This window comes from Tinamus guttatus, unplaced genomic scaffold (assembly GCF_059628265.1).
Source record: "Tinamus guttatus ecotype Peru unplaced genomic scaffold, ASM5962826v1 Tinamus_guttatus_pri_ptg000197l, whole genome shotgun sequence".
NCBI lineage: Eukaryota > Metazoa > Chordata > Aves > Tinamiformes > Tinamidae > Tinamus > Tinamus guttatus.
In genome coordinates this window covers 1316063-1331318 of record NW_028288731.1, presented here as the reverse complement: position 1 = coordinate 1331318, position 15256 = coordinate 1316063, and the positions used below count along the sequence as shown (strand labels likewise).

Sequence of the window (15256 nt, the reverse complement as noted above, 5' to 3'; positions counted from 1 at the left end):
CCTCAAAATTAGGATCAAGTCACCCAAATGAGCTGGTAACCAATCACAAAGACACGCACATATGCAATAGGAAATAGAAAAATCTTACTTTGCTTGCTTGCAAAAGAAAGAGCTGCATTACCTTGTATTTGCTACAGTTGGGAGAAACAATAAAACTTACTCTTGCTAATTTAGTTTGCTTTTGGCCAAGAGGCATCTCATTACCACAAAGAGGAGGGATCACAACAGGCTGTATATCCTGAAGGGACTAGAATGCTTAATATAAGCCAGCTCAGTTTATTCATCATTCATTAGGAAGCACAAAGCATTTGATATAGAATAACTTGTTGAGCCTGGATAATCTGATTTTGCTTACAAACCCTCAGAAGCCTTAGGCAATAATAATGATGATAAAAAAATGCTCTTTTCAACTACTGAGTTGATATCTTTATTGTTGGATGAAGGAAGATACTGGAACAGTCCAGTGAAGGTACATGAAAAGCCCCTGGAGCAAAGACTTCCACACCTTTCAGCCAGTTTAGTGGACAGAACAAGATTTAGGAATGCAGAGAATCGACCAATTTTCCACCTCCCTGTAAGGGAGGTGTCATACTTTGCCTGGGTCCAAGCCTTCGATGCTTACAGGATGAACTTATGTTTTTAATAAAACACTCTTACCTCAGTGGGTTGGTTAAGTGGAAGTGATGCTTTCCTCATTGGTAACTGTAGCACAGACTTCATCTTTTCACTTTCTGCATAGTCCACAGGCCGCAAACCGAATATATTACTGGCAAAACAAACATAGCTGGGTTTAAGTAAATAAAATGTGACTTGATTCTCAGCTCCTGGGTGCATTAGCTGGGTGTTTTCTCTTTTCACTTTCTTATTAATATGCAATTTCAGCTAAAACATACAAAGCTTCGAGTAAGAATTGCAGGCAAGACAGATGGATACTGAGTTACAAGCTGCTGCATTCAGCTGAGGAGAAATAGATGTTCAGAGCAGCATGTTAAGTTAAATAAACTACAGCCCTTGTTAAACTGTTTTGAGATGCACTTTGATATCATTCACAAGACCCAGAAATTTCAGCTCTAATCTTTCACTGCAGTCACAGAACCACGAAAACGCATTTCAACTCCAAAAATAAACACGCATTCTGCATCTGAACCCACCAAGCAGTGTCATGCCAAAGGAAAACATTTGCCAAGAGCAAAACACACATGAAATAATAATTTAAGCCTTGGAAACATGACCCTTCATGGCCATTATGGCTATATTCCTTGTCCCTATTAGCTTCTGTATGTGCCTGAGCTTTGCATAGATGAGGCCAGCCACAGAAACCACACTGCCAAATACCTGCTGCTCTCCTGCTTCAGCTAGTGTTTCCTTTATGTCTTACTGAGCAAGACGAGTGCAGAACCACAGGTATCTGCAGATCTACCCACAAGGTCCAGTAAGGCAACAACTCGATGGCTAACCATCCTGCATCGAAGCACACCTCGGAATCTCCTACCTATGTGAAATATTTGAGCTTGACATGGTTATGCTATTATCAGAAATACCATCTGCTTCTTGCTCGGGAACTGTGATATTCTCACACTTCCAGAATTAGCAAGTATCTTAACAAAATACCATTCCACAGAACAGAGGCAGCAAATTCATTCAAAATTTGAGCTGGTTTGCTAGTTTTGTTGATATTACACAGTGTCTCTGAAGCTATCTTCCAACATGGGCATTTTACAGTGCTTCAAGATCCCTTTTCTCCCCCATCCATTTGCGACCAGTCAGACAGCCATGGTTTGCTATAAGCACATCAAGTGCAGCCATGACGTAGCTCCCCTTGGCAGTTCTGCAGCTGCAGGACAGCAGTCAGGGGAGAAACCTGAACCTGCAGAAGAGGTATAGTAAAATCTGCTAGAAAACATGCTGCTTTGCTAGGACTTAGGGGAGATATTCTGCTTTCTTTGCCCTTTATGAGAGTAAAAGCTACTCCAGCTGATCTTCTCTGCACCTCCAGTGGCTCTTGCTCTCCAAAGACATAATAAGACCTGTTGGAAGGAGAGAGCTTGTCAAGGAGAACAAAGCCCTGGCTCGCTATCTGTAACCTGGCAAGCTTAGTCATTGAAGCAATGAAACATTTAAAGAGGTCAGAGAAACCTGCTGCAGCTTTGAAGCACTGTCCTTACTTAACCACTGCAAAGAGGGGGAATCAAAGAGGATTTATCAGAAATTCCACATAAGGGCACAACCTGATCCAGCCGGCACTAAAGCACAGATCATTAAGCCTTAACTTTGACTTAACTGGGAGGGGTAACAGACTGTTGGGAGTTGAACCGGACCCTCCTATCCTCCTGTTGACCACAGCTCTTCGCTCTGGGGAAAACGCCGACCCGCGGACACCACGCGCCCTCACAGAGATCCCGCTGCAGCTGCCGCCGACCGCCAGCACGGCCACGCTCCTAACGAGCCAGCGGCCAGCGCACCGCTAATTGGGCTCGCTAAGAGATAATTGGGGATATCTGGGCCCAGCCTGGCAAGCAGCAGCCCATTAAATCCTGTCCTGCTGCTTCTGCTTTGTGGCGCCCCATCAGGGTGGCTTTTGCCTGTATTTAAATAAAGGCCAGATCTGTCAGGACAATTCCTTTGTACCCCACAGCCCCAGAAACATGCACTAGCACATACACAAACACCATCTTTAAAATAGATGGCTGACCCTGTACTGGGGACTGTGAGGGGAGAAAACCCACTAAGGCACCTGGGGAGACTGGGAGTTTTTGCCAGTTCAACAGTACAGAAAGGAAGCCCAGCTCCACTCTTTTTTCCGTTTTTTTTTTTTTTTTTTTTTTTTTTTAAAAAAAACTTACAATTGAGTGCATTTCACTGGCTTCTTCTCAGTGTACTGCAAACCCTGCCTTATGCATTACCAGAGCTAGTGGCTATTCAATACAATGTTAAGGTGCAACAGCTAAAATAAACTGTAGCAAGAAACATGAAAGCTTGGGTTTCAACAAATAAAACTCATCACCGGGCTGCTATACATGTGAAAAACCAGCTCAGGAAGCAGAGACAGGAGGGCTCAGGAAGAACAAGCCAACTTCAAGAGAGGGAAAACACTCAGATGTCCAACGCAGATTTGTTTGTTTGTTTTTTTAAGTTTTCACAACTTTTCAAAAAATAAGGACAAACCGGATTTGTTCTTTTTGCATAGGCATTCCCTAGCTATCCAAGAAGTAAATAGCCATCAATCAGAAAGACTGTCTTAGCCCCTGTAGCTCTGGTGCAGTTATTAGTACAGATATTAAGGATGCTAGAAACAGCTGCTGTTTCTTAACACTGTGAACAGGATCAGGGAACAGACATGGGGCCACATGAGCAGCTGTGCCAGCGTAGTTGGTGTTATGGCACAGAAACAAAAAGCACAAACTGCTGCCAGGAAGACGTGCTCACTTCTGTCTTCATTCAACCAAGTTAAAGAACAAAAATCTCCCACCATAGAAACATCTCTGATTTTCCTTCCTGTTCTACAGGTCTCAAGTTTATTCAGCATGGATCTAAGCGCGCTCCTGCGTAACAAGCTGCACACTCCACGAGGACAGATGCGATTGTTTCTGCAGGAGGGAGACAAGCATGTCTGATGCTGAAGCCAGGATACAAGGTCTCTAAAAATACACCTGTCTAGCAGAGCGCAAGTGGGCTTTTTGCAAATTGATTTAAACATTCAAGAGTCAGATGTATCCTTTGATGCAAACAGTCTCCTATTAGTCAGTCATCAAGGTAGTGAATAGTCAGTCGAGGGCTCTTACAGCTAGAACAAACTCCAATCAAAGAGCCCAAGGATGTCTGTGCTGAGAACAAAGACGGGCCCGATGAAGAGCTCTGCAATATAAGCTGCTGAGTGCGACTTTACAGGAGATGACAGGTGGTGTCTTCAGGACTGACAGATCAAAGAAAATCTTATGAAAAAGCTTCAGAATGAGGATTCAGTTTATGGTGCAACACTGCTGAAGTCCCGAGTGTGAGGAGCAAGGTTCCTTTGCTCTGGTCAGACAAAGAGAAACTTGACAGCTACTTTCTATACATTTCATGAAACTTTTAAGAAATAAGTAACCAAACAGACCACACAGAATAAACAGAGACACACCTGCCAATTCTTTACAGGCCCCAGACTTGTGGCTTCCAATACAGGCAAACAATATTTATAAAATACTTTGCAACCAAGGTTTTTCTCACCTGCTTCATTTTCACATCCAAAGCTACTTACTGTTTCACAGCCAAGTGCAAGCCAACTTTTTTCCCCAACCTCACAGAAGAGTTCTGTACCCAGCAGAGGACCTGCAACCAGCTCCTAACCTTGCACTGCAACTAATTCCCTAGTAGAAATCTGGCCAATTTTGGACTCGCCAGTGTGAACTTACACTTTGAGTGCCAAACCTGTGAGGAAGCAAATTGAATCCATGTAGCCAGAAACACCAGCTTAGGCACCCAAACAGGGCCAGGTTTCTAATTTACCTACTGCCAGCAGGAAGCTAAGCGTATTATCTTGCACTTGGCAACAGGTGGCAACAGGTCAGGAAAAGCAAACAAAATTAAGTCGGTGCAGCCTGCAATCACCTGCAGGTTATGAAGATTTTTTGCCCCATGTCATTCAAAATCCTTAGACCAGAGTCTATCCCCACTCACCTGGAATTGCTCAGAACCAGACTTAATGTACAGAAAGACAACTAACATCTAAAAAAATGAGGCAACAAAACAATTTCTACTAATGCTGAACTTATTGTGCATGAAGAGCGGGCACGATAGCCCATTTGAGTGAAAGCATTTATGAAGTGCTGTGAAATTGCAAATGCACAGATCTCATTTTTCAAATCACTTGGCTTGCTGTGAAGCAAGGAAAAAAATTCAAGAGGGTGAGCACAGGAAAAAAAGCTATAAAAATATAAATTAGCTATGTGTAGGAGATTAACTTAAAAAAATTAACTAGACCAGCGGGACAATTAATAGGTCCACTGGTCCATATAATATTTTCCATTTGCAGTTCGTATCTTCCCCAGTCAGTGAAAACTTTGAATGGCAAATGAAGTGCCACAACTACTAAATCTTGCAGATTTCAAAAAAAAAAATGATACAAAATAAAAACACTGCAAAGAAATACTGAAATACCAGCACTGCTTTCCAGCAAACTGGGTAGTTCTCACCTGCATTCCCTTTCTCCACAGATCATGCAAGTGCTTCTTATTACATACACTTACTTTCTACACACTCTGTATACTACTATATAAAGGAGGGAAAGAGAAGCACATACTTGGAATGAGATGTGCTTGATGGGTCTCCAGACCCGAATGCCTTAGCTGCCTCAGCCCTGCGATTGCTAGTGCTGCACTCCTGCCTGCAGCTCTCACCACCTCGGCTCTCTTAGGAAGTGAATATAGTGGATACACTTGTTCACCAAGTTATAAATATTGCGCATCTTAAATGAAGTATATCATCCTGCATCAGGTGTAATACTAAATTTCAGAACTACTGCTCTAAGAATGCTGTTCAACACAGGCAATGCCCACCAAAACACAAGGACATTAAAAACAAAACAAAAAAAGAGTTAAATTGTCTTGTTTTGACTGTACAACTACCTTTTGTGTGTATGTGTGTGTGTGTGTGGGGGTCATTTTACAGGGTCTGTAAAATACTTTTAGCATTCAAATTTGTTAAACTTAGCAAAAATAAAAAGACTGAATAAATACACTCAAACAATGATTTTTTTCCCCTGAGATAATGAAGAATTACTTTAATATAGCAGGATAAAGATGACCATCTCCTGGGCTGAAAGTTAGCTTATTGAGAGCCTGAAGAACCTACACAGGGACCAAAATGAATCTCCTATCATAATACAAAAAAAGAGGCGAGGAAAAAAATAATTAGTTTGGCAAAACTGGTTTGCCACAGACCTCTGTTATACATTGCCTACCTTTAAAACTGGGCATGCCTCAGGTATATTCCTAAGTAAATAGACCTTTTAGTTGAGATCTGAATTCTACTTATTACTGCTCAATTCTTGCTTAAAAACCCCTGAAGTCATACAGAGATGGACAGATTTTCTTTTCAAGCACATAGAGGTCAATTCCATGCACTCACATTGATAAAACACAACTGTGAGAGCACCACAAAGTGAGGACCCTACTCTTGCCTCCCACTCTTACATCCAAACTGCAGGCCTCAGGGATTTAGAAAAAGTCCCTGAAGTAATCGTTTTGTCAGAGACACAACTTCATTATTTAAGGATACCTGCCTCCATTGGAAGAAAAGGAATAAAGTCTCCACATTAAAAACGGTTTTCCACATTCAGAAAAATCCACTTGCCTAGGCAAATCTAACCGCTGCTTTTAATTGGGACAACCACCGGAGGCACTAGTAGGATGAGATTTGCACAGTCACAAATCAGGGAAAGTACATGGCAAAATTAATTGTCAGCTGGGCATGATAAGGGAGGGATGGAGCCACAAATGCATTAGAAATGACAGCAAAGACCAAGGCAGGCCAAGTTTGCTCCCAAATGGATTTTGAGGAGGAGCCCACTCCCTTCTCTCTCCAACACAAACCTGTTTAAACATAACTAACTTACTTGCGGATACCGATCACATAACTGTTTTCTGGTATAGACATTTAAAGTTTCTCACCAGACATTCAGATGAAGAGCTACTTGACTAAGAAAATATATATAATGACACACAAGACGCTGAACACCCTGGAGATTAAGTCAAGGATACTGCTCGTTTAGAAGCCATAAGAAGGCATTTTGGATACTTAGAGGTACTGCGAGAGGTAGACAGTTTCCTGAAACATCAGAAAATTAACAGAGCTGCCACACATCTCATACCACATTACGAGAACACATAGCCTGTATTCAGTGGAAGGCTAAGTCAAAATGAGACCAACAAACCTTTCCTTCCGTGACTGAAAAGCTTCTTTTTCAACAGAAAGAAACCCAGTGTTTGTGTTTGGAGGCTCTGCAGCGTTAAATCTGCCAGTGCCCAAGCCCTGTCAAGGAGTTGCAAAGCTGTTGTCTGTGCAATACTTTAAAATACCAAACAGAGAAGTGATAAGTGTCACACAAACAGTCAGAGATGCTCAAGTGGCTGGAAAATTAGCTTCTGAAGTTGTCAGCTTTTTCAGGTATAATGTGCTGGTCTTTGTTGTTCGAGATGACAGTGAGGATGACAATTGATCCTTTACTTTTTCAAGCTTAAGTTTCCTTACTCTACTATATTCAAGACCATTTTTGAAAACTCCACGCTTTACAGTAGAAAACCTTATTTCTGTAAGTTTCAAAATGAAATATTGTGAAAGCAGCTGAAGTGATTAAGCTAAACTTGTGTATCCCCTTCATGCAGCTGGCAAGGAAATTCATGTCATGCAAAATTGCATCCTACCATCATGCTACTATGTCTACACTCCTAATGACAGCACTCATTTGACCCAAATTTAAGTTTTATGCAGTTTCTGGCACCGTAGTACTTCCAAGATCTAAAACGATATTTAGTGCCTGCAATACTGGTAGTTCACTGGGTTATTCACAAATTAACAGATGCTTTAGTACCTCCATATGTAAGTGCTAAAATCTTCAGGAAGCTTAGCAAAACAAAATTCACTAAGAATTATAATTAAGCTTTTTACAAACACATGGATAAAGTTTTAAAAATAAAAAACAAACAAACAAACAAACAAAAGCATTTCAAGGACTTCAAAAAGGGGGGCACAAGCATAGTGGAGCATACAGTGTTTAACACTTACCACACACACACACAGAACAGTAAAATGCATATAATGTAGTAATAGCTTTGTTTCATATTTAACCAAACACATTCCACATGTGCAGCTAATCCTGCAGTTAAAATAACAACTTTTCCCATTACTCACACTGCATCGCGGGATGCCCCATGCAAAAGCAGCAGTTCGACCACGCTCACGTGCCCGTTCTTGGCAGCATCATGAAGTGGGGAGTCATTCTGATAGCCAGTAGTATTCACCAGTGCTCTGTGCTGTAGCAACAGCTCCACCACCTCCTTGTGCCCATGGTTACATGCCTCGTGCTAGGTGAGGAGATCCATAAGTAGTGATCAGAAAACTCAAATGAAACAGAATTAAGAGGGAGCATCTCTGTTGCACAAGTTGAACACTCATTTTTTAAATATCTCTCAGTAGATGGTCGAGGAAGCCAATGCAAAAACACTGCACTACATTCCTAATCTGAATTAAGTTTGGAATCTGGTACTCCAAAAGCATGAAAAAGGAGCTAAATAAAGACCAACCAAATGCAAATCAGACTAGAGAAAAAAAGCCTCCCAGATAACAGACTTGGTCAAGGGCGCGCTTCAAAAAGAAGGAAATTACGGCTGGAAAGAGACCTTTATTTATTTGCTTTAATTCAAGTGTGCAAGTCTCTTCATTCCGCCTCTTCATACACTTCGAAAATGGAAAGAACAGCGGAGGGCATTAAGAATCCATGAAGTGCACTCACTGCAGAAAACAGGCATGGGTAAAAATTGCAGAATCACAAACTGACAAACTTGTTTAAATGTCCCGCCCTAGCAAAGGGAAGGTGGATTTGGGCAGGAAAAATATTTGCTAGTAACTACTCCTTTTACACTTATTTGTCAGAACCTCTTCACCTGGAATACATTTAGGTGACAGTGAATTATGGAAAAGGGTCTAAAATATAACAGGGAAACAGAAGGGATGAAATAAAAATAGATCAAGAGATAAAATGACAAAAAGCCTACAATACTCACCAGCGGTGTCCAACCAGCATTGTCTTTGACATTAGGATCAGCTCCATTTTTTAGTAGCTGTTCAACAGCTGCTAAATCACCCTAAATAAGAAAATAAAGAGTTACCATTAAGAAGCAAAGATATACTACAACAAAAATTAAAGATGCAGATTAATTTAGTTTCAATAAAAATGCAATGTTAAGTCTCCTATTCAGGAACTGTGAAGATAAAAATTTAATTGGCTTGGAATCCATCACTCTTTATCAGAGCAGAAATACCTGCACGTGCAACTTAACTAACGAACAGTGCAAGTTAGGTATTGAAGACTGTCTTAATTCAGAATACATAGCTGGACAAGTCTGCTGATTACAGTCTACTCACTGAAATGACTGCAAGGATTTAAGTCCAGGATACTTATTCAGAAGTTGAACCTCCTTCAAATTATTATATTTTTTCCAAATTATTCTTAATAACTGGATAGAACCATGCACTGCTGAAACAGATAAACATGTTTGACAAACCTGTCAACTGTAACTCCTCAAGTCAAAAAGAAAATTAAAGGGTTTTTATTTAGCACTGCAATTATAGCTATGCTGAAACAGGCAGGACCTTTCCTTCTGGTAGTTACTCTACTGCAACAGCTTTCATTGCACACCTACATTTGCAGAAAATACCACAGGGTAAAGCAAGCAGAGGAAAAACACTGCTCTGAGGGTTTACTGTAAAGGAGGAAACACAAGTAGAAAGAGAGGGAAACTGATGCAGAGATTATGAGAAGAAAGAGCCTGAATAAAAAGAAGGCGAAGAAAGCAACAGCACAGAGTTTCTGAATCAAAGGTTTTGATGCTCAAAGTCAAGTATAGGAAAGAAAGTTGGTAAGACTGGACCATATATAAATGCAACTATAAACAGGCAAGAAGAAGCTGAGGCATGGAAATCTCTGCAGTACAAATCTTTTAAAAAACTGGCAAAACAAGCAAGCAAACAAACAAACAACAGCCAAGAGACTAGAAGCAAGCTCCAAGCTCTTCTCTCTTCTTTCTGGAGTGGTGCCCTCCACTCCCATGCACCCCGCTCCTGTTTCTGAAGCACAGAATGGCTTAATCCTTTATACTTAGAGAAACCACCAAGATAGCAAACTTGGCTCAGCAGAAATGAATCCAACATGTAACAAATGTAAACTCAAAATTCACACACGCAAAGCCCAGAAACACTGGCTTTACAGCAGTCAAGCAAATCAACATATCAGAGTTAAGTTTCCAGGCATTACATTCACAATCTAAACATCCCAGCAAAATACTAAGCTTTTGCAACTAAAGTATAAAACACTCTGTTGTCAGAATACTTCACGGCAGCAAGGAAACACACATACAAATCTCAGCAGTTATTCAGAGGCAGCTTAGAGGGTCATCAACATGATATCATTTTCTATGGATAGGAGATACAATTACCTATAATGAACAAATGTGAGCTTAGCTGTTAAAGCTAAGTTTGCAAGTATTATGACGAGGGTTTGACATCTCAACGGCACTCCTACAGAGCAGCCAGCAGAGCTAATAACTCGTGTGGGCATTCAGCAGGATCATAGCTTTTCAGAACAGCTGCACAAACATTAATTTGTAAGATACTACTGAAGTTTTATTAAAGGAAATACCACGGGTGTGGACAAGAGTACTAACAACATACACAGAATGAAAACTAGGTCTAAATGAAAATTAAAAAGATTAGGATTTCTCAGTTTAGAGAGGAGTTCTGAATGGAGAAGGGGCTTTGTGAGAAGCTACAGAAAGAAAAGTGTTGTCATCTACAACCTGCAGTAGCCATAATACCTATGGGAAGTTATTCTTCCTACGATACTGTACAAGGACTGGCAAGGTGCTGTCAGCCAGGATTACAGGTGAATTGTCAAGAAAATTATTCACAGGTTATAAACTAATTTCTGGATATACTTCTTAAAGCTCTCAATTCAAACACATTGGGTATGCTAGGAGGACATGCCTTTTATCCCCTAACAAGGTTCTTAACTACTATATTGTGGAAAATCTGGTATAAAATAAAAATTGAAGAAGCAGACGCTTAGCAGGAATGTGTTAGAGTCCCTCCTGCAAGGTGGTAGCATCTGAGGTTGATGTAAAGAGCACATGCTTGGCACATGGCTTAGTTCTACTGAAGTTGGTAAGATTACTCACACACTTAAATGAGTTACTTAATTGTGAACCAGAAAGGTTTAGCGCCTAGCAGGGTGCCCACCCTACTTGTGCCAACCACAAATACCTTCCATCTTTTCAAGTCCCTTTCCTAAAACTAAGGCAGTGCGAGAGACCCAGCTATGGTTTTGAAATTACCAGTTCAATCATGCTCCAAAGTGTTGCTTTGACTACTACTAAAATAGCTATTTTGTACCTCGAGTCCATTGAGTTTACTTGTTCCAGCAGCACCAACATGAAAATACTTATTCTTAGTGAAAACTAAGTGATGCAACTAGATTGCTCTTCCTCTGCTACAGCTTAGAGGAGCCCTGGAGAAAATCAAAAAGGGAAAAAAGAGACGCAAGAAAGGCACTGGGGCCATCTGTCGGCAGATCTAGAAGAAAGCGTCACGTAAGTGCACACAGAGGAGGGCATTTTCACAGGAATTAAAGACATTTCCCTCCCAATGAGGATTCAGATCCTATGGTTGCTGGTGACAAGTAGAACACTCACTTGGCTTAGACCTTCTCTCCCTCCCCATTCAAACCCTAGCATCAACTACGTCCTGAGACTAACAGACTGATGGTCAGAAACTATTTAACTTCTAACTTTAGTCCTATTCAACTTTCTGAAAACATGTACTGTATCAACCAATCTTTCATCTGCTTAAAATAATTGCAGCAACACCACACTGTGAACCTCCTCATCAGCTCCCTTACCACAGCAGAAGGCAGAAGAAACACAGACAAACGGAACTTAGAACGACTTTACCATGGCAGTATAAAGGATTTTTGTCTCCATATAGATATAAGGCTCTGTACTAACAATCTAAGTAGTAAACACAGTGCTGCATTTTGTAATCATCCCATACCTAAGAGCCAAATCAGTGCTTCAAGCTGCTCATTATTTTAGAGTAAAGAATTCAGCTACGGAAGGGGTGTTGATGGGGCAACTTCCTATCAGTTTAGACTATGCAGTCGGTCACATTCTGTATTTTAACTGATTGGAACTTTTAACCCTAATGACTATGGAAGAAGATAAACACAACCGCTGTTTACTACGGGAAGAGCTGCATTTACTTTAATTTATTAGTGTAACTCAGCATTAAGCTCATCCACACTATATTCTTTTTTTGGAGAACCATTATGATTTCATTAAGTTTATCATTAGAGTAGAAGTAGTAAACTGGGACAATCCCTCGGAATCATTTGGAACAGCACAATACACTTAATTTTAATGCCTGATAATGATCATTATCTCTTAAATAAGGGGGAAAAAAGACAGAACTCAATTAACTTTCATTAAATTCAGGATATTAGACCCTAATACAGATTTCATAATTAAGTAAGTCCTGGAGAATTAGACTTCATTCCATTCTGAAGAGAGCAGATACGAGACTGCATCCCATTACACACATGGGAAAACATGGTTGGCTGTGGAAACCAGAAAGATTTCACACAGAAAACAGACCAGGAGGAAAACACTTCTTCCATAAACAAAAGATCTTATAGGATTGTTTTTTAAAAAAAGAATATACTCCTACACGCCACTACAGGAGCACACATACAAGAACACCTAATAGTTCCAAGGCCAGCCTCTCAAAGACGCACATAAAATAAAACAGCATAAAATGCTACATAAATATCAGCATGCTTACAGGTGAATCATTTCTACCAATGCAGGCATTTTATTGGCACTACAGTACTTCTGTATTACAATTTAGCACAAAGGACATTTCAGTTGTCAGAGTACCAGCTCTTTGAAATGACCTCACAGGAAAGAGCTGCCATATTTTTAGCCCTCACTTGCTTATTTTGATGAATTTGACTCTATTCAAACTTCCCTCATCTGTGTGTAGTTTTTACATAGCAGAAGGAGGGAGAGAAAATGTTGCAAAGCCCATGAATTTCTGCCTCTGCAGAAACTAATACAATAATTTCATAGCAAGATAAGTGGAGGTATCATTGCAAGAACACAATGAAGACTACACAAAAGCAAAGTCTACAAGGAACATCCTAACTTTGCCTTTGCTGTATTAGCTGTGGGGACAGTGTTCATGCCAGCCTACAGTGCAGGAATCCCAGGGAGCAGCACTTCATTCCTCTAAGCTAACTCTTAAAAATTATGAAGTTCCTGAAGACAACTCTGTGCAACTTTAGTGAATATTATGTAAATAATGCAAATTCTGTCCTGGCTGCATTACTAGGTCAAGTTGAAGCCCATCAGGATGAGCTGGTGAGATCTGAAACACTCATTAAAAGTTTTAATGAATCAAAGACCACTTTCTGGTATATAAGGCCAAAATATTTGATTATTATTTCCCAGTATTCATAAGCATAGCTGACACTGAAATACATTGAAATCCAAGGAGAGCCATCTTTTAGCATTTCCACCAATACTTTTTTTTGACTTCACAGATTTCCCAGCATCATCCCCCAATCCAAACCAGAATGTGCTGAAATAAAAGGTTTTGACAATATTTTTAATACCACATTTTAAACCTTTGTTTTAAGTTGAAATCAGATGAAAATCCTACCTTGATGGAAGCAACGTGGAGCAAAGTCTCCCCTTTGTAATTTCTTCTGGCGATCATGTTATTACCAGGAGACTTCAACACAGAAGGACTGGGTGGTACTCCTATCTGACTACAAGTCTTAGAAGTAGATGGAGTAGAGGGAACTTTTGAAAGTGTAGGACTATTTATCTCTTGGGAGAGTGCAGAGCTTCTTGTCTTCATTAGGGTGTCCACAGGGCGTTTTGATGCAGAGGAACAAACATGAACTGGACTTCGGCTTTCAGCCAGCAGGGAGATGGGAGAGCCCTGAGGCAGGTCCTCCAAGCAAGACTCTTGACTGCCTGAACTCCTACTAACAATCCTCTCAGATCTTCTTGGTCTTTTAGACTGAGAAGTGACTGGAAATCTGACCTGCTCCCTTCCACGTTTTAAAGGAGTAGCTTCATTTTCTACTGATAGTGGTTTCTCTGGAACACAAACCTCTTCCTTGCTGTCTTGTGCAGGACACACATCTGCATTGCTATCTTTTTTCTCTGAGGATCTTGCCTGTGGGGATATTCCCATATTTTCCATATTTTCGCTGGAATCTTTTACAGATTCCTGCTGAAGTGTCTCCTCAGGGCTATTTGGTTCTGGGGTACATAGGTTTACTGGTTGGCTGCAAATCGTCACATGCTTTTCCCTACTGGAAATTTGCTCAACTTCTTTCTGCTCAAGCTTCTGGAAGCCCCACACTTTGTTGATGTCTGCTAGACGTTTCTTCTTCATCTTCTTACTCATTCTATGTGTTGGCTTTTTGGCCTGCTTAGGAGGCTTCTCATGAGGAGGAGAAGGAAAGAAGTGATAAGCTGAAGATGGATCTTCACAAACATTATTGCTTTTAGTTACTGGCTCTCTCTTGTTCAGGGTGCATCTAATCTTCCTGCTTCTTGGGCTGAACCACATCTTGATCTGTTCCTTCTTACTCTTTGCTTCACAATTTCGATCTGGCTGTGTAGATTCAGCACAAGTTACATCTAAGTGAGGCAGGGAAGAAGAAAGAATTTGCAAAGTACTCTTCAGCAGAAAAAAAAAAAAAAGATCACACAGAAGAGTAACTGGAAGTACACAGGCAAACAAGTGTTAAGTCTTCCTGACAAATTTGGGCTAATACCACTGAATCAGTGGATGAATCAGAAGAATACACAAAATCTCTGAATAATTGTGCCTTATCATCTGATTCTTCAGCTCTTGGTAGTAAATAACTGCAAGGAAGCTACCTTTTGTGGTTTTCTTAAACTTTTCTTTAAATTAATGCAATGAAGCAATTTTATGCAAATCAAACCATGCAGCTGATTACAAATCAGTAACTAAAATCAGTAACTAAGACGAATATCCTGTAGTGCTTATGCATAAAGTTACAAGTGAGAGCAGAATCTGTAAGCAGTCTCCTCAATGGCTTAAGACTAAATTAAAGAGTATAGAGTGACCTTTAAGTCAACAACTAATTTAATTTGACAACTTCTCTCTCAGTGCTGATGAATGCTAAAAACAAATCCTCAGATTCTTTCTTGGAAATCTAGCTTGCTTTAGGTTACTTGGACAAGTTTCCCAAAGTAAATAAGAGGCTTATTACCAAAACCTACTATAACTGTGAAACCTCAGACCTCAGGACATCTGAGCAGGGAACATCTTTTTAGCTTCCTTCAACCACAGGGACTACTACAAAAGCCCGCTTAGTGATGCGTAAGGATCAGAATCACAAAACCAATATTCATTCTGACTAGTGAAGCAGGGAGATTTTTTTTAATCTTAATGCTATTAAAAACAA

General features: G+C 40.3%; 1 protein-coding gene across 1 annotated transcript in view; it reads right to left on the bottom strand.

Annotated features, from left to right (window-relative positions):
- The window catches only part of BARD1 (BRCA1 associated RING domain 1), a 39546-nt gene that overhangs the window by 13016 nt on the left and 11274 nt on the right, over nucleotides 1-15256 (bottom strand). The window contains exons 4-7 of the mRNA XM_088523694.1: nucleotides 13468-14462; nucleotides 8763-8843; nucleotides 7891-8063; nucleotides 658-766 (exon numbers count right to left, since the gene is read on the bottom strand). Coding sequence (XP_088379820.1) covers nucleotides 658-766; nucleotides 7891-8063; nucleotides 8763-8843; nucleotides 13468-14462 — 1358 coding nt within the window. The remainder of the gene's footprint in view (nucleotides 1-657; nucleotides 767-7890; nucleotides 8064-8762; nucleotides 8844-13467; nucleotides 14463-15256) is intronic.